The sequence below is a fragment of the Xiphophorus maculatus genome, chromosome 13, assembly GCF_002775205.1.
Source record: "Xiphophorus maculatus strain JP 163 A chromosome 13, X_maculatus-5.0-male, whole genome shotgun sequence".
NCBI classification, from domain to species: Eukaryota; Metazoa; Chordata; class Actinopteri; order Cyprinodontiformes; family Poeciliidae; genus Xiphophorus; species Xiphophorus maculatus.
The window spans coordinates 25970615-25991698 of record NC_036455.1 but is presented as its reverse complement, the minus strand read 5'-3'; the positions used below and the strand labels follow the sequence as shown (position 1 = coordinate 25991698).

Below are 21084 nucleotides of genomic sequence, written 5' to 3'. Positions count from 1 at the left end.
GTCAAAAACACCGCAGATCAAAATGTTTCACATCCTAAAAACATCAAACAGAAATTAATTATGAATAACAAACTTTATCATCTGTCAACATTACCAAAACCATCAGATATGTGGAACAGTGTTCCATTTATTAATCAAACTCTAACCAGCTGGGTTTTTAGCCTTAAAGAAACTGAATAGAAGCTGAATGCTGCGTTTCCATGTTTGGTTCTGGTTGGACTGGTTCTCCTGCCAGCTTCTGGGCCAGCAAAGTGAAGCTATTTCCTCTTTCTTCTTCACTGGAAGTTCAAAGCTTGAAGCTCCGCCCGCCAGATTGAAGTTCAGTCTGAAGCCGTCCGTCTCTGGGTCGTCCAAAACCAACCAGAACCATCCAGAACCACAGATCGTGGTCATGTTGGACTTCCTGAAGACGGGAGGACTGACGGTCATCCTGCTGCTCGGTAAGATCAACCGAACTCAGTCGGGTTTCTGTCTGAGACAAACAGTAGCGACAACTTCTGAAGGAGCAGCTGCAGTCTGACTGGTTCAGGTGACATTCCTGAGCACAGGTGGGACAACAGGTGGGACAACAGCAGTTAAAGCTCACTGCCGTGTCTCACTCCATGAAACCAGGACATTTTCTACTGAGCATTATTAGAAAATGCAGTCATCAGTCATAGATTATTATTTATATTCAGGTGTGCAGAGTCCCCAGAAATTCTCCTCTAACTCTGTAGATGCCACTTTAAAATGTTTTTACTGAAGTAAAAGTAAAAATAACCATCCAGGAAATAACTCATAAAGTAAAGGAGTTTTCTATAAATAAGCTACTGATCAAAACACCAGATTTAATATTCTAAAGTGTCAATAAATGCCAATCTATATTTACAAATATAAATGACGTTATGTAGAAGTTCTGATGTTTAAAGAAGAAAATGAGAAAAATAATACCAGCAATCAGTACAGTGTGTTTAATTAATCATTCAAATCAGTTAAAAAAAAGTTTGAGGAAACCCAGTAGAACATGGAGCATCACTCCTCGTGAACAGCAGGGGGCGACAGTGGAGAGCAAACACTATCCTGTAACAGGAAGAAACCTCCAGCATAACCTTAATCAGGACCAGCGGCCATCTTTGTGAAGACAAAGCAGAGACACAATAAGAAATAGAGGAAGTGATGTTGGATCATAAGGGAACCAGATTTGTCCAGACCTATGAGGCTGGGGTACCAGGTGGGTCAGAACCAGCCATATTAAATCGTCCAGGTAGAAGATTGTTTGAAACTGAGAGTTCTGGACTGGGTCCCAGTTTGAAACCAGGAGACATTAACGACCTGAATCTCTCAAAACATCATACTGTTTCTTTCACCAAGCCGAGAAGGTTGAGAGTCTCTGCAGTCAGTTACAGAAGGCTGAGCGAGACTCTTGGCTGCTCTGACAGAAAGGCTATGCGCCCAACTAGCTCACTAAACCTGCTAGGATCCAGTGGGATTGTGGGAAATGAAGGAATTTATCATCAGAAATGTAGACGATCGGAAAACTGGACAATGAAATCTCAGGCATAGTTACAGATAATACAGAGTCCAATTTACGGTCTTTGTCAGACCTGGGGGATCTCTGGATTCCAGGGAACTGGTTCTAAGATCCCAGTTGGATCTGTAAGGTCTCTGGTTCTAGTGAACCTGTTCTACAGTCCCGATTGGACCTGGAGGGTCTCTGGGTTCCAGTGAACTGGTTCTACAGGCCCGGTTGGATTCCAGGGATGGCAATCTTGCGACTATCTGGAGTCTGAGTGAAGCTCCAGGACGATCTATAGAGATTCAAGAGAACCTCAGGGATTCTCAGCTGTAGCTCCACTCTGACCCAATGTGGACCTTGTTTCTGACCCGTGTCTCTTGTGTCCTGCAGGTTCTCCTCAGGCCTCAGGTGTCCAGGTTCTGGAGGGGGCGGATTCTGTTGTGCTGCCATGCTCCAGTAGGTTCCCTGATGTGGACAGAGACCTGGTGGTGTGGATCCGGGAAGACCTGAACCCGTCCACCGTTCACCTGCACAGCCAGCGAGGCGAAGACCTTCAGAACCAGAACCAACGCTACAGAGGCAGAACCTCCATGGAGGAGGATGCCCTGCGGACCGGAGACCTGAGCCTGAGCCTGACGAGGCCGACCCTGACTGACAGCAGCATTTACACCTGCACCATCAACAGGGTGGGGGGGAATTCAACCAGAACCCAGGTTCCACTGGAGGTCCTGAGAGAAGTAGGTGAGTCCAGACCAGAACCTTACAGATGGTTCTCATGACGGTCCATCAGCAAAGCTGGAGAAGACGGTTGGAGCATCCATCATCACGTTCTCGTCTCGTCCTCAGGAGTTCCTGTCTGGCTCACGGTTCTGCTGGTTCTGCTGACTGTCACTGCTGCTGCCATCGCCGGCCTGCTGCTGCGTCTCAAAAAATTTCTGAAGAATGGTCGGTCCAAATATCTGACTTTTGGACCAGACAATTTGGTCCAAAACTTTCAGCTGCTTCAAGTTAAGGGACTCAACAGTCCGGAAGACCTGTCCGGTTCTGCTGTCCATCCAGCTCATCTTGTACTCTGCTGTCCTTTCAGTCCAACAGGTGGAGGTGAAATCAGGGGCGCAGTCTGTCCTGCTGCCCTGTATCTCCATCGACAGCTTCCCTGAGGACTCCCTGGTGGAGTGGACAGACAGCAGGGGCCGGCAGGTCCACGTGTACCAGAGCGGTTCCGACCGGCCCGAGGAGCAGCACTGGGTCTACACAGACCGGACCCAGATCAGGAAGAGGCTAAAGAAAGGCGTCCTGCTGTGTCTGATGCTCAGACACCCTATGGAGCGGGACAGCGGCACCTTCACCTGCACGGTGTTCAGCAGGACAAGTGCGGTCCTGCTGGAGAAGAAGGTGGAGCTCCAGGTCAAAGGTCAGTGGGTCGGCCCACAGTAGGTCCTCCAGACTCTGAGACGCTGAAGACGCTCTGTCCTCTCAGTCCCTCAGGTGGAGGTGGACTCGGGGGTGGAGTCTGTCCTGCTGCCCTGCAGAGCCCCGAATCCACTGCCAGTAGATGCCGTAGTGGAGTGGAGCTACCACCGGGTCTGGACCCGCAAGGTCCACCTGTACCAAAGCAGTTCTGACCGGCCCGAGGAGCAGTGTCCTTCCTACAGAGCCAGAACAGAGATGAACCAGAATCTGCTCATATCCGGAGACCTGAGCCTGACTCTGAGATATCCAACAGACGGAGACAGCAGGACCTTCACCTGCAGCGTCCACAGTAAGGATGGAGACATCCTGCTGAGGAAACAGGTCCACCTCCAGGTCAAAGGTCAGTACGAACGGGTTAACCTGCAGGTCAGAGGTCAGTGGGAATAGGTTTATCTGAAGGTCAAAGGTCAGTGGGAACGGGTTGTGTCCATCTGGTCCTGAGGTTCTAGAGTTCCGGTGGGTCCAGATGTTCGGATTGTCTGATCAGAACCTTTTGGTTCTTCTGGCAGAACTTTGACTGGAGGTTCTGCTGCAGCACGAACTGCAGCTGCTGGTGACGTCATCAGGAAGCCAGTGGTGGGTCCATAGAACAAATTGGCGGTGTCCTGTACCTGAACCCCATGGGGGGGGTGTGATTAGTAGCTAAACGGTCTTGGGCCTTATGCCAGTTCTCATGGTTATTATCAAGTTAAAACGTTTAAAAATCCATAAGAATAAATAAATATTTACCTCTTTATCAAGTCAAACGGTTCCTGTTCGTTATTCTGCCTAATCAAACTCATTACAGAACCTTCCAGTGGAGCGATTTGGGTCCAGCAGAACCAAACCATCTGCTGGTCCAGATGCTACTGATGTTATTTATTATTTTACTTTCAGTCGAACCAGAATCAGGTTCTGGTTTCAGACCAGTAGAACCTCTGATCTGTTGCTTCTGATTCTGTTGGTTTTGGTTCTGTTAGTTCTGATGGTTTTTATGGTTCTGTTGGTTCTGTCTCAGACTGTGAGGTATTGGTGGATCAGGGAGCGGACTCGGTCAAGTTGCCCTTCAGAACCTCGGGGGTTCCTCCCGGTACCGAGGTGGAGTGGAGCCGCACCGAACCGGAACCGCTGTTGACTGTCCATCGGGTTGGTTTGGACTGGCCCGAGAACCAGAACCAGCTCTACAGAGACCGGACGGAGACCGGGTCAGAGGTCGGCGACCTAAGCCTGATCCTGAAGAACCCAACGGAGCGGGACAGCGGGACGTACATCTGCAGGGTCCAGACCCAGGACATCAAGAGGACCAAGACCATCACGCTGAGAGTCAGCGGTGAGTCAGAACCAGAACCGTTTGATACCAGGCCAACAGGGAACTGGTCTGACCTCTGACCTCATTGTCCTCTGTCCCTCTGCAGGCAGCAGCCAGGGACCAGCTGTGGACATCAGTGGGACATCCAATGAACACTGTCCTCTGCTGGACCGTCCGACCAGCTAATCGGTCACCAGCGTCCACCAGTGGGACAGGAGGGACATGAGGACGTTGTCCTCAGCAGGAAGACAGCAGGACGTCCTCAGTTGAACTCCTCCAGCTCTCTGAGAATCTGATCCAGTCTCTGAAGGGACAGTGCGGTTGACCTCTGACCTCTGTCTCCAGAGACATGTTGTCTCCTGACAGCATCAGTCCCCTGGACAGAGCCCATCGGATTGGATAGGACGCAGGACCCTGTACCTCTGCTTTTTATTTTTGATGGGTTTTCAGGATTTTTTTATTTATTTTTTTACATGAAATAAAAACAAGTAAAAGGAAAATAGTTTTTTATTTTTACAATTTTTTTTTATTTTTTAGAAAAGAAAATAAAAATTTTGAACTAAAGATGAAACCTGGTTTTGATTCTGGTTTTATATATATATATATATATATATATATATATATATATATATATATATATATATATATATCTATATATATATATATATATATATATATATATATATATATATATATATATATATATATATATATATATATATATATATATATATATATATATATATATATATATATATATATAGATAGATATATATATAAGCACGCTGTGACAGCCTCGTGACAAATATAGGACTGTAAACTGCCTTTGTATTTTAGATTATCCTGATCTTGTTTGTGATAATGGTTTTATTTTATTTCTAGACTTTTATAAAGCTTTTGATACGGTCGAATATGAGTTTATTTTTCAGAGTCTAAATAAATTTGGGTTTGGGAAATTCTTTACTTCTGTTGTTAAAACTTTATATCAGAACAGCAACAGCTCCATCAAATTAAGAAACGGCTCCTCTCCTAGATTCAACCTCTGCAGAGGAATCAGACAAGGCTGTCCCGTTTCCCCATATTTGTTCCTTTTAGTGGCTCAACTAATGGCCGATCATATTAAAACTGGTCCTTTAAAAGGGATCACTGTTGCTGATAGAGTGGTTACTTTAACACAACTGGCAGATGACACTACTTTATTTTTAAAAGACCAGAGCCAAATCTCTTTAGCTATTAAGGAGATTGGTACTTTCTCCAAAGCTTCAGGTCTTTCTCTTAACCTTAAAAAATGTGAGATAATGGCCATTAAGGACTGTTCTATAGCTTCAATTGAAGCTATACCAGTTAAGAATGAGGTTATTTATTTAGGTATAAACATCACGAAGGATCAAATAAAAAGAAGCTCCCTAAACTTCGACCCACTAATTCAAAAGACTAAAAAAAGACTTAATCAATGGTTAGTTAGGGATCTTTCTTTGCGTGGCCGTATTCTGCTTACAAAGGCTGAAGGCCTCTCCAGACTAATTTATGCTGCACAGTCATTAGACATTGACAATAAAAATGAGAAGGAAATTGACAAACTGCTATTCAACTTCATATGGAAAAATAAGACTCACTATATTAAAAAATCTACTCTAATGAATTCATATGAAAACGGAGGACTTAACTGCTTATCTTTCTCTATCTTAAATAATACTTTTAAAATAAATTGGATCCGTAATTTTTTTAATTCTCCAGCGTCTTTCTGGAATACTATACCCTTTCATATTTTTTCCAAATTCGGTGGTCTAAAGTTCTTTCTAATTTGTAATTTTGATATAACGAAACTACCAATTAAACTCTCTAATTTTCATCGGCAGGCTCTTTTATCATGGTTACTCATCTACAAGCATAACTTCTCTCCTCACCGATACTTTATTTGGAATAATAAGGACATTCTATATAAGAGGAAAACTATATTTTTTGATTCTTGGTTTAATAATAACATTGTTTTGGTTGACCAATTGTTCAACAGTGATGGTCTGTTGTTGACTTATGAAGAATTTCTCTGTAAGTTCAGTTTTCCTGTCTCTCCTGGAGAATATGCCAAAGTCTTTGGTGCCGTTTTTACAAAGATCTGTATGTTATTTCGGCAGAAGCCGAGAATCGTTTATCACTCTCCCATTTTATCTCCCATACATTCTCCTGTTGGCAAAATTTGTTTGAATCCTTTTCCTTGTAACAATAATAAGTCAATCAGATCCCTGTTTCTGAAGGACGTGACCTCTACTCCTGTGGTCGTTCATTATTGGAATCGCTTTCATATTACTGTGTCTTGGAAATTTGTCTGGCTGCTCCCTAATCTCTTTCTTCTCTCTAACAAGGTAAAGGAAGTTTCTTTTAAACTCATTCACCGAATCTACCCCGTTAAAGTCTATTTAAAGAAATTCAATTCTAACATTGAGGTGAACTGTTCCTTCTGTGTTGTTTGCCCAGAATCGGTCACTCATTTGTTCTGGTTGTGCCCTCATTCTAAAATATTTTGGCAACATTTTTGTAACTTTGTTGATTCCAAAATTTCAGCAGGCTTTCACTTATATTGGGAAAATGTCTTATTTGGATTTCAACAAAATGGAGGAATGAATGTAAAGAGTCTCCTTATCAATTTACTAATTATTAAGGCTAAATTTCACCTACATAAATGCAAATTTTTGAAGAAAAAACCAAATTTTTTAGTTTTTTTGATCGAACTTAAACATTATTTATCAACAATTCAATCCTCCACTAATCAAAAAGCAGAATCAACAATACGGGCTTGTAATCAACTTGGAATTTTGGATTATCTTTTAAGTTAATGCACTGTGACATCTGGCACACGTATCACAATTTGTGCTATTTCCTTTATACATATTTATATTTATTGTCGTTTTCTTATCTTCTTGCTTTATTTTATGCTCCCCCTGGTAAATTATTGTTATCTTCCTGAGATTTGTTCACAGTACATTTGTATTGTTGTTTATTACAATAAATAAAGTTTAAAAAAAAAAAAAAAAAAAAAAAAAAAACTGCCTTTGTTTCACACGTCTAGGCTGTGATTGGCTGATCAAGGCTGATGTCCAGCCCGTGATATCTGATTGGTTGTCTGGCGCTTCTTTAAGTTTTGGAGTATGCGCCGTAGAGGCAGCGCTGAAATTCAAATTTGAACAGAAGTTGTTTTGTCGAGGAAGAGCAGCCGAGCTGAGAAGATTTCTGAGCACTTCTCGTTTTGCTTCGTTAGGTTATTTCTTTACACACAAGGCGCGTATAGAACTGGTAACACTCCGTTTTGTTAGTACTCCTCAAGTGGTTACAAACTGTCCGAAATGGACCCATTTACTGAGGTGAGTTGAGAAATTTCATGTACTTTCTTTCGCAAGACTATTTTGGATAGTAGGAGCGTTAATGTTACCTGCTAATGCTAACTTAACCCGCAGCTGTGTTATTAGTTCAGTTGCTAGGGGAATGCGTCAACTGCAGTTTCTTTGTCTGGTACCGGTTAGAAGTCATAAGTAATGCAAAATGTAGTTAAGTTTTATAAGTTTAGCGATTGGAAGTTATTTATTGAGCTCAAAAACAGAAACAACAGTCATGGAACATTAGTCTAAACATATTACATCTTTGAATATTTTGAGGTTCAGTCTTTCTCTTCTCCTGATACTGTTGCTGTGTAAACTTTGGATAGTTGGAGTTTTTTTTTCTTCTTGTGCGTCCTATAAACTGGCTTGTACAGTTAGGCACAACCAGGCGTGGCTCATTCCTGAAGAATGTGATTTCAGATTTTCCACACAGGGCTGTTGGCTTGGTGAAGCTGTGGTGGCCTGCAGCACTCAGGAATGTGTTAGGACTTGCACAGTACAGTAAATCAGGTTGTGAAAAACTTGGCAAGGGGAATGAGAGGAGGGTTTTGTGTAGAAGAGAGAATTGTTTAGTCTTATTGGTTGCGTGTAAGTGAGAAATCCAGCAATATCAATTTGGATCTGAACCCCAAAGTATGCTTATTATATCCAAACCTATTTTGAAAAATGAAATATTAATTAATTAGTCAGGTCGTTTAATGGTTGTTTATTGTACCCCTGAGTTTGCTGTGCATGAATTTTTTGTGTTTTGATTGTCTGGCTGTTAATTTTTCTATTCCCACCAAAAACTGTTGTTTGTAGGTCTGTTGATCCGATTCACAAAGGAAACATCTTAACATCATGTGGGCCATGCTTGTCTGATCTGGATACTGCATGTCTGATTTTCTGATTCTGTTGGTCAAACTAGAAACTTTTGGAGCGGACCCGGGCCCGTAGGGAAAATCTGCAGAGGAAGCTAGCAGAGCGTCCCAATGCAGCTAACAGACAGATGGTCAAAAGGCCGAGGGAGCCTCTAACTGAATCAAATAACACCATCGCTGATTCTACTGTTGATAAAGGTCAGTCCTTTTGTTAAGATTGCCCTTGGTGTTATGTAAGGTGTTTGATGAAATTTCCTTGTAATCCCTTTCTAGTTCCACAGATATCCTCTAAGCCCTCCCCTTCCAAGCGCAGGTGCTCAGAGGAAAACCAGTTGGCACTGGATGAGGAGAACCAGGTTCCAGTGATGACCCGAGCTGGGGGTCCCGTACCATCAGACCCTCTGACAGACAAAAAACCCCCTGTGGGTCCAGCCAGCATTTACTCGTCCTCCTCTCTTGAGCAGAGCTCAACTCGACCTGTTCAGAGTCAGCCTAAGGAGCTGAAAGCTGCACAGCCAGAGAACATGACCGCCACTCTGGGTACTGACCCTCCAAGCACAAGTGAAGCACCAACAGAGCCCCCTGGTTCAGGTCAGCCCAGGAACAAACCGGACCAGGTGGAAGACCCGACTCTCTCTGCTGCTGGCATGAAGTCACGCCTTCAAAGGCTGGTGCAGCAGAGGAAGTGCTGGGATGGGGATGATGGTAAACGTGTTTGGCTGAGATTTGTCACATTAATGGCAGGTTCTAAATCTGGAACTAGTCTGACCTTGCTGCTTCTCCTCCAGACTCTTCTGACACAGTGCCAGACAGAACCCCCACAACCTTGTCAAAGAGACTAGTAGAAGTCCAGCCGCCTGCCAGTCTTCCCCCTTCAGAAGCTCCTGTTGGGCGGAGAGGCCGGTTGGCCAACCTGGCTGCCACCATTGGGTCCTGGGAGGATGACCTCAGCCACGCCCACATTCCCAAAGGGAATCCTGGTCCTGTTCCCAGACCTGCGGTCAGAGTAGCTGCTGTTGCTGCTGCCGGCTCCAAGCAAACTACAGCCATGAGCAGTTCAGCTGCAGCAGCCAGCAAGTCTGCCTGCAGCAGGAACCAGGTAGCTGCACCTTCACGTCTCCACAGTGAATCTGAAAACTGAAGCTTTACTTCATATATTTTAAGTAGAGATGCACCAGTTAGAGTTCTGTGGCTGATTTCTGATCAGTTTTTCTGAAGCTTTCAGCTCTCCCTGGTCACTGATTTGAGCTGATTCTAGTCAGCTTCTCATTAAAACCAGAGGAGAGGCTGAGGCTTCAGTGGAAAACAGGATTTGACTGATTTTAACATCTCATATTAGCATTTAGCACCAGTAGCTGGACAATATGTAATTTCCAAAGACTAGGCTGTTTTTTTATATTATTATAGTTAGTGGGTGTTTTTTTGTTGTTGTTTTTTCAGGATACTTCACAATCTGCTGTGAAGTCCAGTAGAATGATTCTTCCAAGCCCTCAAAAGGCTGAAGTTTCTGCATCTAAAACAGCCGTTCAGACTGTGCAGAGTCCCCTGAAGAACCCCAAGCAGGAAGAAGCACTCCCATCCAGTCCACATAAGGTGACATCCTCTGAAGCAACATCAGCCCCTAAGAATCCACTAAAGACCCAGCTGTTCCCCAGGACCCCTGGCCACACCGCCAGCCCCCTAAGACCAGCTCTCCAGGATAGAGCCACCATGTCTCCTTCACTGGGCCACCAGGAACCCGTCTCTGCTGGAGGTCCAGGTGAGTCAAACTCATCAGGGGTCCAAATCTTCTGGTTCAAGCTTAAATCAGCTTTGATTGGTGTTTAGGAGGTGAAAAATTTAAAAATCTGATTTATTTTCATGTTTATCAAATGCATCAAAACTAAGAAGTTCCATCCTCTCTTGATATCCTGTACTCCAAACTAGAGATGGTTTTTTTCCACTTCAGATACCAATACACATATCTGAGGTTTAGTATCAGCTAATAACAATACAGAAAAACTTAAACACAGACATAAATTTACTGAACTACAAATGTAATAACTTTGCCAGCCAATATATCCACTAGTAGCTTCACAAGCTTGGTCAAACATGTAAAAACAACAACTTTAATTTGTTCAGTCAGTGTAATTAGGAGTAAAACAGCTCATGTAAAATAAACTTAAGCTGATGAAATCAATAGTTTGACTACCTTGGTCAAAACAAACAAACCTTTCAAATGGTTCAGAAAGTGCAATTAGGAATTCTAAATGTAAAATAAATAGTAAAGCAGGATGTTGCTCAGAGCACAAAGACTGAATAAATCTGCCTTAAGGATCAGGCTCTTTGTCACAATACCCAATGTAGTTTTTTTGTTATGTCAATATCAGAACTTATCCAGATAAATCAGTATCAGAACGGTGCATCTATATCCAAACAGGTGTGAAATCTTTCCTGGAACGTTTTGGAGAGCGATGCCAGCAGCACAAAGAGCAGGGCGCTCCACCCAGAGCTCCCACTCCAGCCAGGTCTGCTCCCAGTACTGCATCAGTCACGCCAAACACCAAGCTGGTCCAGGAGAGACTCCGAGCCTCCCAGGCTGCACACACAGCCACTGCTGAGCTCACTCAGAAGCAGAAGATGGTAGGTTTTATGCTACAACATCATCAACAACAAGGAGAAGTCATCTTTAAAACAATAAAATAAAATCCTCCTGTATCGTTATCAGGAGCGGGAGTCTGAGCTGGCCCAGATCCGCAACCGATTCCAGAAAGGGAAAACTGTGTGGGAAAACAAGGACAAACAGGCAGACGAGACACACACTGACAACAAGGTTGGCTTCAGATACACACATACTCTGTTGGTCCCCAACTGTCCAAATCTGACAGCATTGACTGCAGGTTTTCATTTATTTATTTAGTGAATTGTTTATTAGCATAAAATGTCTAAGTTTTAGTTAGTTCTAGTCATTGTTATCCTTCAAATCTCAGGAAAAGCATTCAGGCTACAACATGATTATTAAAGTTCCATCTTTCTATGAACATGGATGGACTTTAACAGATGATGTGCTCTGCAGGATCAGCTGGTCAAACCTACTCAGAGGGAAGTTTCCTCATGTGACCCACAGGATGAACCCACTGCACCATTTAGTGAGGAAGTGACGACACCCAGCCAGAGTCCTCCAGGTGCTGACTGAGCCCGTGTCTTGGTGTTATCTGACATCATTCTGTTCACCCTTCCTTTTTATCTCATGAGATGATTTCTGGAAATTATTGACGGTTATATTTAAACCTGGATGGTCGTAGTTGTGACCTACTATGGTAGAAATGTGTTGCTGATGTAAATGTGAAGAGTTGCTTGCAGTCGGAGTTATTTTGGCATGTAATTGGCTTTTCTTTTGGCTCCACCATGATTACATTCTGCATTTCAACAAATTCAAGATGCTAAGAATCCAAGTATAACTAGTTAAAATAACTACATTTAAAAAACAATCTGAACTATTTGTTTTAAAGTTTGGTTTGAAATAGAACATGTTCCATTTAACAGTCCGTCCTGGAATCACACTGACGCCTCCAGTCTCGACCTCCAGCCCCATGAGGGGGGTCAGCCAGCCTGGAGAGAAGCTAAGTGAGGAGGAGGAGGAAGTGGTCAAGGAGAGGGAGATGAATGTGGACCACTCCATCAATTCAGCTGTTATTAATGAGCTGTTTGACGGAATCCTGGAGCAGAGTGAGGATCAAGAAGATGAGGAGGAAGATGCTTTAAATATCTCCTCCATGTCCCTGCTGACCCCTCTGGCAGAGACTGTAGCTGCTGTAGTGAAGAGTCCAGACAAAAGACTCATGGTGAGAATGATGCTGCAGCTTTCTGATGCCTCCAGCTGATGGGAGGTGCTTACTGTCTCCCCCTGCTGTCTCCAGACCTCAACTCCAGCCAGCTCCTTCCTGGTGAAGAACAACACCCCAGAGAACAGCTGCAGTCCTGGAAAGTTCCAGAGAACCACCGTGGTACGGAACGACTCCTCAGACGAAGACCACAGGCTGCCTTATAGGTAGGAACACAGAGGTTACCCCAACTGTTGGCAGACTGGAGGAAGGGGAGCCTTAAACTAAATCTGGGAGCTGTGTGTGTGTAGCATTGATGCATACAGATCCATTCGAGTGAAGGAACCAGAGAGACCTGCAGTGAAGCAGGTTATTGTGAGAAAGGAAGATGTTTCTAAGAGAACAGAGGAGCCCAGAGCAGCAAGTCTCTTCAGCATGAAGCAGAGGATGAAGGTACGCAGCTGGAACCCAGACGGATTCATTCTGCCTGCAACATATACTCATTAAAGTTTAACTAACCTCCGAGAGAGAGAATAACCTCGTCCCTCAGTAATTTACATGAAATGTCACAATTTGCTCAGAAATCTAAAGATGGAAGCTTAAATAGCCTACTTCGTTTATCAGCAAAAAAGTTGATATGGGGGTTAATTATACTTTAAATGTTTTAAACAGTCCAAGTCTGCAGATTTTTGAATCTTCTTAAATCAGGGAGTTCTTCTTTTAAATACTGAATGACCCAGTATTTCCACCAGAAAGAAGTTCTCTGTTTGCTTAGAGCTGTTTTTTGTTGTCTAGATGTTGACAAGTGAGGTGAACCTGCAGCAGACTGTGATCCATCAGGCCAGCCAGGCCCTCAACTGCTGCACTGATGAAGAGCATGGCAAAGGCTCGCAGGTGGAGGCTGAGGCAGAGAGGCTGCTGCTCCTAGCAAGTCAGTTCACCTACACTCTGACTGTCATGTCGTTTCACTTTTTACTTTTAGTTAAAGATCATATAGGTGACCTGAAAGTGAAAGCTGTCATCATCACTTAGTCCTCTTAAAAGAATCCCTGACTTTCTTCCTTCCTTTGACTTTCTAAGCGGAGAAAAGAGAAGTCTTGAAGGCAGAGCTGGACCGTCTGAAAGGAGAATCAGCAGGGCAGAAGAAAACTTGTCCTCCAGAACCAGCTGATGTATCTGCTTCCAAGGGCTCCATCACCCTGCAGGAGCTCCGCCTTCCCCTTAAGGCAGACTTTGTTTGTTCCACTGCTAACAAACCTGGTAAGAATGCAGCGTTGTATCTGCTCACTCACGGTCTGCCTATTATATAGATTATTGTGATGTTTAAAAGTTTCACTGCTTTTTGTGCATTTCCCCTGCCAGACTCAACTAAACATTCATTTTTCATCATGATACGCTCTGGAGCTGAGAACATGGTGGCCACTCCGTTAGCCAGCACTCACCGCGGCCTCAGTGGAGACACACTCACCTTCCCCACCAAGTTCACCCTGTCAGTCCCACTGATGGTTTCTGTAGGAAGATCATAAAGGAAGTCCTTCCTGTTTTAATCACATTTCCTTCTCTTTGGGCATCTTCAGGTCTGATGTCTCCAGTGACTTCAAAATAGACTTGGAAGTCTACTGTTTGGTATGTGTCATTTTATTGCTTGTGAAACTTCATACTTCATATTGGTTGCTAATGGATTGGCCATGGATTCCTTCAGGTACAAAAACGTGAGATCTGCAGTGAGAAGAAGAAGAAACCCAACAAATCAAAGGTAGAAATCATTTAATCATAATTCAATTTATTAGTTTTTTTTCTGTTTATGTTGGATATTTAAAATGTCTTCCATTCATCAATTAAAGTTCATTAATCCTTTAGAATGTCATCTTGCATTATTATGCTTTTCCCATTGTATTGCTATAAAATGGTCTCAAATCAACAATATTATCATTTATCGCAATAACTTCTGGGACAATTTATCGTCCAGTAAAGTTTGTTATTGTGACAGGCCTAGTCGGAATGGACACTTTGTTACTGTTCAACCTCATGTGGTCACCCTGTGGAGTGGAACATTCTAATCTAAATGAACTGAATGGCTTTCATATCCCAACCACTGTTTCTTCCTCTGGTTCCAGGCCATCACTCCAAAGAGATTCCTGGCCATCACTGTGAGTTTTTGTCCTCCTGCTCCCTCAGATGCTTGGCAGGTAAATCTATCATCATTTATCTGCATTTAACTTATCAATGTTTTATTTTCTTACAGAAAAGCGCCCAGACACCAGGTATGTATAGCTGTGCATGACAGAAGCAGAACAATTGGTCAGTAATCATTGACTCAGATACTGAAAGTTTCTTTATGTTTAGTGGTGGCCAGTCCTGGCGGTCCCAACGCTGTACGCACCAGTAGCTTTGTGCTGGTCGGGTCTCACACTCTCACTCTGTCCTCCATCGGGAAAAACAAGTTTCCTCTGGAGAAGGTATGGAGACATCTGCTCACACCTTTCTCATGCTTTACATGAGGTTGGTCGATGTGGCTTAAAAATAAAATCTGATATTTTTTTCATGCCAGATCTTTTTTTAAAAAAAATAAAAAATCTTTCTATTTTTCCTCTTAAAGAAATTGTACAGATTTTCAGAAAGTGGCCTTCTGTGAGTTGTATGATGGAGTATTAATGACGGGCTTCAAGAATTTTTAATTTACGAGAATATAAGGCAATGCAAGCAAAATATAGATGCAATATTAGCAGAAATAATGTCTTGAAATTATGAGAAAAAAGTTTGCTTTAATGAGAGTTTAATGCTGATGTATTTCCTAAAAACCGATACCAAAGTACAACTTCAAGATGCCCAAAGTTCCTCATTTTAATTTTTATTTGTGTGTAGGAGTTCCCGTAATATTACAACTTAATTCTCATATTACTACTCCTGTATTTTAGTAATATAATTTCATTCTTCTAATAAAAAAATGAATGAATGAATGGATCTTAGCCTGGCCTTAATATTCCATCCTAGAGTGGATCTGGATTCAAAGTTCAAATAAACAGAAGCTGTAAAACAGGCTTCTTAAACAAGATGGTGGCCCTGGGTGTGTTGACATCACACTATGGAAACACAAGGAACACATTGGTGGGGCAAACAATCATGTTTCCAAAATTTAATCTTCAAAACTGAAAATGTAATTGATTATATTGCTCTATCACCCTGCTCTAGTATGATTATGAACAGTTTTATTTTGCATTAAATTCTCTAAACTTCGTGCTTGAGCCCAGGCTTCCCACAGAGCCTCAGTGTTTCTGTATATGTTCTCTCTTCCTGTGCATGTGTTGACCGGCAGAGGAAGAGAGAATGATTTGTTTCTTTTAGATCAGATATGAAGGAAGTGAAAGGGAACTGCTCAGTGGCTTGTTTCAGAACAAGGTTCCTCCTTACTTCTTGTTTTTGGGGGTTAGTGTATCAGGATGGGTGGGAGAGCACAGTAAAGGTTCTTTTCGGACTCCATCACTAACATTTCCACTGCAGGAACCATCTCCAGTTCCCATCACAGTTATTCGTGTGTCGGTTTTTTCTCTGTGCCTTTATACACCTGTCTGTTTTACAAGAAACAAGACTGGTATTTTTCCAAACTTAAAGTGTGGAATTGGATTTTGTCATTGTTTGGTTTTTGTTTGTTGTTTTAACATGACGCCATTTAGCTTTTTTACTTGCTGGCTGGATGGACACTCCTTTAGGAATCAGAGGAGGCCACTCCACTTTGTGGTCTTTAGACTCTAAATTCTGCTTCACCTGAACCTGTGGTTCTAAAACCACAAGTAGTTTAGAATCAGATCTGAATGCCAAAAAAGCATAAAGATGGCTATTGTTGGGAATTCACACCAAAAAAAGGTCCTAGGTTTCTCAAACTTTGCTTTGAATAACTAGCATTTAGTATAGTGATGTGCACTGTTCCATGTTTTACTGATAGATCTTAAAAAGGAGCTGATCTCCTTTAAGTTGGTCCAGGTTCAACAAGAGCAGTAACCTTGTATCACACCCTGAAGTTCTGAAGAGCTGTTTATTTGCAGTTTCTATAAATAAAATGTCACTACAGTCAGGATAAATGTTCCTATATACATATACCAAGAACAAAAAAAATGAAAGAAAATAATCTTGAAAATTTGTAAGGTGGTACTTTTTACATCCAGCCCAAAGCAGGAGGTCTGTGTTAGGAGAATGCTAAACATTTCTAACTGGTTAAAGTTTGCAATGTTGCTTCAGTCATCTCCCAGTTCAAACTTCACACACCTTTCTATCCTGCATTCTGTCCTGCTGTGTTGCTATAATTCTGGAATCAAAATGGCCTGGTTTCCAGCTACAGGTTTATTTCCACTTCCTGAGGTGGATCAGTGTTGTGCTATTGGTTGGTTGACTTCAAGCCCCCCCTGTGTTGGGACCCTTTAGTTGAGGCTTTATTTCAAGATGTTTCCTACACACTACTGTATCAGTTAGCTGCCTTTACATGAAGTGCCTGGTTTTGTACCCTACAGTGGAAATGTGCACAAAGGAATTTTAATAAAACATTTACTGGGTTATATAGTTGAAGTACTTTACCAACTCACTGTCACACACCTGTTTATGTGACCACTTCCAACCATGCGTCCTTTCTAAGCTGACTGACGTCTGTGCTTGTCCCCGTTTTGAAGGTGCCGTTCCTGTGCCCTCTGGAGGGCCACATCCACCTCCAGATGCAGTGTGAAGTGGGCTGCTCCAAGGTGGAGGAGAGGAGCTTCTTGGTGAGTAGCTGAGCTAAGTGGAAACCCATCAGGTCTACTTGTACCGCTCTAGTTCTGATCACAGCGGGTCGTTGTTTCTGCAGACCATGTTTGAAGATGTAAGTGGGTTTGGAGCGTGGCACAGAAGATGGTGTGTTCTGTCAGGATACTGCATCTCTTACTGGACCTATCCTGATGACGAGAAGCGGAAGGTATCACTCTGCATAACTTCCTGTGTTTAGTGAAAAAACGGCATTAGATAGCGATGCACCGATCAGTAGAGATGATATTAATAATTTATTGATCACTAGGAGCTGTGGGGGGCTAATTTTTTAATACCTGTATCAGTGCTGACATTGGAAAAATTAAATTGTAGTTGGGGTCTCTGTGACAAAATGCCTATTGTTTTAGTCAGTTTCATTTTATTATTTACATCGACTGTTGTCCTCCTAATTGCACTGAGAAACAAATTAAAGATGTTTTTACATGTTTAACCAAGCTTGTGAAGCTGTTGGTGTATTAAGTGTACTGTACTGGTGCAAAGTTATTAAATGCATTTGTAATTTATTACATTATGTCTGTCTTTAGGCGGGGGAGCAAAAAACGTTTTAAGTCAATTCATGACTGTTTTTGTGTATCGTATGGGCGGATTCTGTATCGTTATCAGGAGTAAAAAATGTTGATTGTGCTTCCCTGTCAGAAAGTTCTGATGGTTTGTTCTCCTCCTGCCAGAATCCTATTGGTCACATCAACCTGGCCAACTGCACCAGTAAGAAGGTGGAGCCAGCTAACCGAGAGTTCTGTGCCAGACCAAACACATTTGAGCTCATCACAGTCAGACCTCAGAGAGAGGACGACAAGGAGACGCTAGTCAGTCAGTGCATGGACACCATGTGTGTTACCAAGTAGGTTCCTGTCAGTCTGACCTCCCCAGGTGCCTGGTTCTTCCTCAACATGTCTGGTTGACTGATTCTTGGTTTCCTTTGCAGAAACTGGTTGAGTGCTGACACCAAGGATGAGAGAAATCTGTGGATGAAGAAGCTGAACCAGATTCTAGTGGATCTGAGGATGTGGCAACCGGCCGCCTGCTACAAGCCTCTGTAACCACAGCAACCCCACCCCCACCACCCAGTCAGCCAGTTCAGCTCTCTGGGATGTCTTAAAAATACTTGTGTGCAATATATATATTTATATATACATACATAAATAATAAGAGAAGTGGTTTATGCTTTAGTGTGGATATTTGATGGGAGATGACCAATCACCTCCACTAGATGAGGTTATTAAAGCCATATGTTGGAGACATTTCAGAACAGTGTTTTAGTTTAGGAGATGGGCCTTTGAATTCCATTATATTCATTACCAGCCTTGTTTTTATTGTATTGCTTTATGCAGACTGTCTGCTGTACAATGTGTTGATCAGTACCAGCCTCCAGGGTGACTACTGACCTGAACTGCTTGACTTTCATCACACTTTATACTGCATGACCGCACAAACCAACAGAAATGCTTTTCATACCTTTATACTTTATATATTTTCTTTTATGACTTGTGGAATTTATTAAGATGCACAGATTTTTGATGCAGTTTCTACACCACACTTTGTAGTTTGAAATGACTATTTGTGTGAAAAATTTTGGGCGGGGTCTGTTACCATGCTACACTGAAGAACAACCAGCACAAATGTGATTGGTTGATCTTTCTAACCATCTGACAGATGGCCAGCTGACATGTAGATTCAGAAGACTACATTCTAGGCAGGATATTTGACTTGTTCCCAGCTTGTTAGACTGGTATCCATGACGATGTGCTCTTCCTGTTCAGTGGTTTAGCATGTTTACTGATTTAGCGTGTGTAGCAGACCTTTCACAGCACCTTCAGGTGCTGATCATGAGTTTTTGAATATGATTGGATAAAATGTCTTTTTCACAATGTCAACAATGATGACAAGTTTGTCAATATTCAATGCTTTTGTTTTGTCTTATTGCTTCTGGCTCTGCTGTTTGTGGATATCAAAAGTTTCATTTAGCAACCTGCTGTCTCTCATAAGGGGTTGGCAGGCTGTCCTCCAGAAAACTTACTAAGCCTTCTGGTCGTGGCGCCAAGGTGATCCACCGGCGGCCCTCTGTGTTCATGTATTGAGAGACGTTATATAACTGGGTAATTATGTCACTGACTAAAAACATCCATCCATTTTCTGTACACCCTTGCCCCTAGTGGGGTCAAGAGGGGTACTGGTGCCTATCTCCGGCGAACATTTCAGGTGCGAGGCGGGGTCACCCTGGACAGGTCAAAAGTCTGTCGCAGGGCAACACTGAGACAGACAGGACAAACAAGCATGCACACACACCTAGGGAGAATTTAGAGAGACCAATTTAAGCCGGAGAACCTGGAGAGAACCCAGCATGCACAGGCAAACTTCATGCAGAAAGACCCTGGGCCGGGAATCGAATCCAGGACCTTCTTGCTGCAAGGCAGCAGTTCTACCAACTGTGCCACTGTGCAGCTTGACTAAAACCAACAAATCAAAAATAAAACTAAAATGAATGTCAATTATTTGTTCTTCTTTTAAATCAAAATTAAACCAGCAGTTGGTAAATCTAAAAAAAATGCCAATGTTATGCTGATCACATTAACAACCGGCCCATGGCATAAATGAACTAAGCAGCTACTCTGCAGATCCTCTGGCCCTTAAATGTTAACATTTTAGCAGATTTAGAGATTTAACATTGAAGAATATCAATGCTGATAAATTTGATTTAATGGTTTCAGCATAGATTTTAAATTGTTTAACATTTAAATGCAAGATTTTAAGGAGCTGGCAAGTTTGTTACCATAGCTACAATCTGATGCTTTGGGTTTGAGCTCTCAACAAATACAGAGCAAATCAGTGATGAACTACAATTATCACTGATTGCTTTTAAGGTTGGCCAATTAAAGTAGGCCCCTGTTCCAGATGTTCCTAAATCCATGATGAAATGCTGTTAGTGGTTCTAAGGGGCCCCTAAATCAAATTCTGCTTAAGGCTTCATACAACTTTGGACCGGCCCTGCATGATGAAACCCCCTGTACTGCATCTCTGCTGGATACTGAGGGACCAATAGGGAGAATTAATTTATGTGGCTTTAGTAGCTCTTCCATTTTGTGTCTATTGAGTTTTTAATAAGCGCCACAAAGTCTGTTTTGGTTGCCTGAGCTTTTTGGGATGAGTTTTCCTGATACACGCATGGCCGCACACTGCAACTCTTCCTGAAAGCATTTGATAGCACAGTGTGATGCATTGTCTCATTGCAAAAAATAAAATAAGATTAAAAAAAACAAAAACTCGTGTGACATGGACTGGACCACTGACCCGCTAATAACTGGTGGTCACATCCTTAAACTTTATCAGCACAGAGTCAGTGTATTGACATGTAAACGCTCATGCCACACATAATGCTTTGTTCACAAAGAAATATTCTCATTTCACCTGGCTTATGATACATAAAGGGAAACCCTGGGTTGGGGTCAGAGGACACAGAGTGGAGTTTTGACAGAGTGACCATCAGGTTCTTGGTCTCCTCCCTGCCTGAAGCCCTTCTGCTCTGAGCTGATGGCTCAGTTCAGAAGGCAGTGGCTCCAGGAAGAGTCCTGCTGACTACTGGCTTCCTCCTCCGTTCAGCTCACTGGGATCTCCACGCAGCAAAGATGTTTCTGGATCTTTCTCTGGATTTCTGCCTCAAGACAATCCAGTGAATGAGGTCTACAGACAATTCCTTTGATTTCATACTTGGTGTTTGACCTTTGACCTGCACGGTCAACTGTGGGACCTTACATAGACGGATGTGATCCTTTCCAAATCAATCCAGTCAACTGAGTTCACCACAGGTGGCTCCATTTTACCTGTAGAAACATCTCAAGGATGATCAGAGGAAACAGTTCATTGGTAAATAGCTTTCAGTGTTTTTTGCAGCATTCAGAGCTGCAATTATGAGGCGCCTTGTTAAGCAGCTAAAGGAGTCTGTAGGACAATATAGTGGAGCAGTTGGCAGGAATTATTCCTGAGTTACATTAATACTTTT

General features: G+C 42.6%; 2 protein-coding genes across 2 annotated transcripts; both read left to right on the top strand.

Annotated features, from left to right (window-relative positions):
* Positions 1-166: 166 nt before the first annotated feature.
* On the top strand, positions 167-4767 carry LOC111610386. The gene is made up of 7 exons (XM_023344424.1): positions 167-440; positions 1886-2236; positions 2342-2440; positions 2583-2909; positions 2976-3308; positions 3966-4277; positions 4363-4767. The coding sequence occupies exons 1-7, from the start codon at positions 188-190 to the stop codon at positions 4440-4442; spliced, it is 1755 nt and encodes a 584-aa protein (XP_023200192.1). The 5' UTR covers positions 167-187; the 3' UTR covers positions 4443-4767.
* Positions 4768-7435: 2668 nt separating this feature from the next.
* On the top strand, positions 7436-18984 carry anln (anillin actin binding protein). Its single transcript, XM_014475464.2, has 23 exons — positions 7436-7615; positions 8538-8688; positions 8764-9195; positions 9279-9589; positions 9931-10249; positions 10910-11112; positions 11198-11302; positions 11546-11654; positions 12016-12314; positions 12390-12520; positions 12605-12746; positions 13089-13224; positions 13374-13553; positions 13656-13782; positions 13871-13919; positions 13996-14049; positions 14411-14443; positions 14539-14557; positions 14640-14752; positions 16955-17044; positions 17128-17235; positions 17756-17928; positions 18013-18984. The coding sequence occupies exons 1-23, from the start codon at positions 7598-7600 to the stop codon at positions 18125-18127; spliced, it is 3417 nt and encodes a 1138-aa protein (XP_014330950.1). The 5' UTR covers positions 7436-7597; the 3' UTR covers positions 18128-18984.
* The last annotated feature ends 2100 nt before the right edge of the window (positions 18985-21084 follow it).

What these genes read in the sequence shown, in the direction of transcription:
- LOC111610386 (XM_023344424.1), top strand. Translation starts at nt 188, where the DNA reads ATGCTGCGTTTCCATGTTTGGTTCTGGTTGGACTGGTTCTCCTGCCAG. An exon ending in CAAAAAATTTCTGAAGAATG is followed by an intron (nt 2,441 to 2,582) that starts GTCGGTCCAAAT and finishes CTGTCCTTTCAG; the next exon opens with TCCAACAGGTGGAGGTGAAA. An exon ending in GGTCCACCTCCAGGTCAAAG is followed by an intron (nt 3,309 to 3,965) that starts GTCAGTACGAAC and finishes GTTCTGTCTCAG; the next exon opens with ACTGTGAGGTATTGGTGGAT.
- anln (XM_014475464.2), top strand. An exon ending in GCATGAAGCAGAGGATGAAG is followed by an intron (nt 12,747 to 13,088) that starts GTACGCAGCTGG and finishes TTTGTTGTCTAG; the next exon opens with ATGTTGACAAGTGAGGTGAA. An exon ending in GACACCATGTGTGTTACCAA is followed by an intron (nt 17,929 to 18,012) that starts GTAGGTTCCTGT and finishes TTTCCTTTGCAG; the next exon opens with AAACTGGTTGAGTGCTGACA.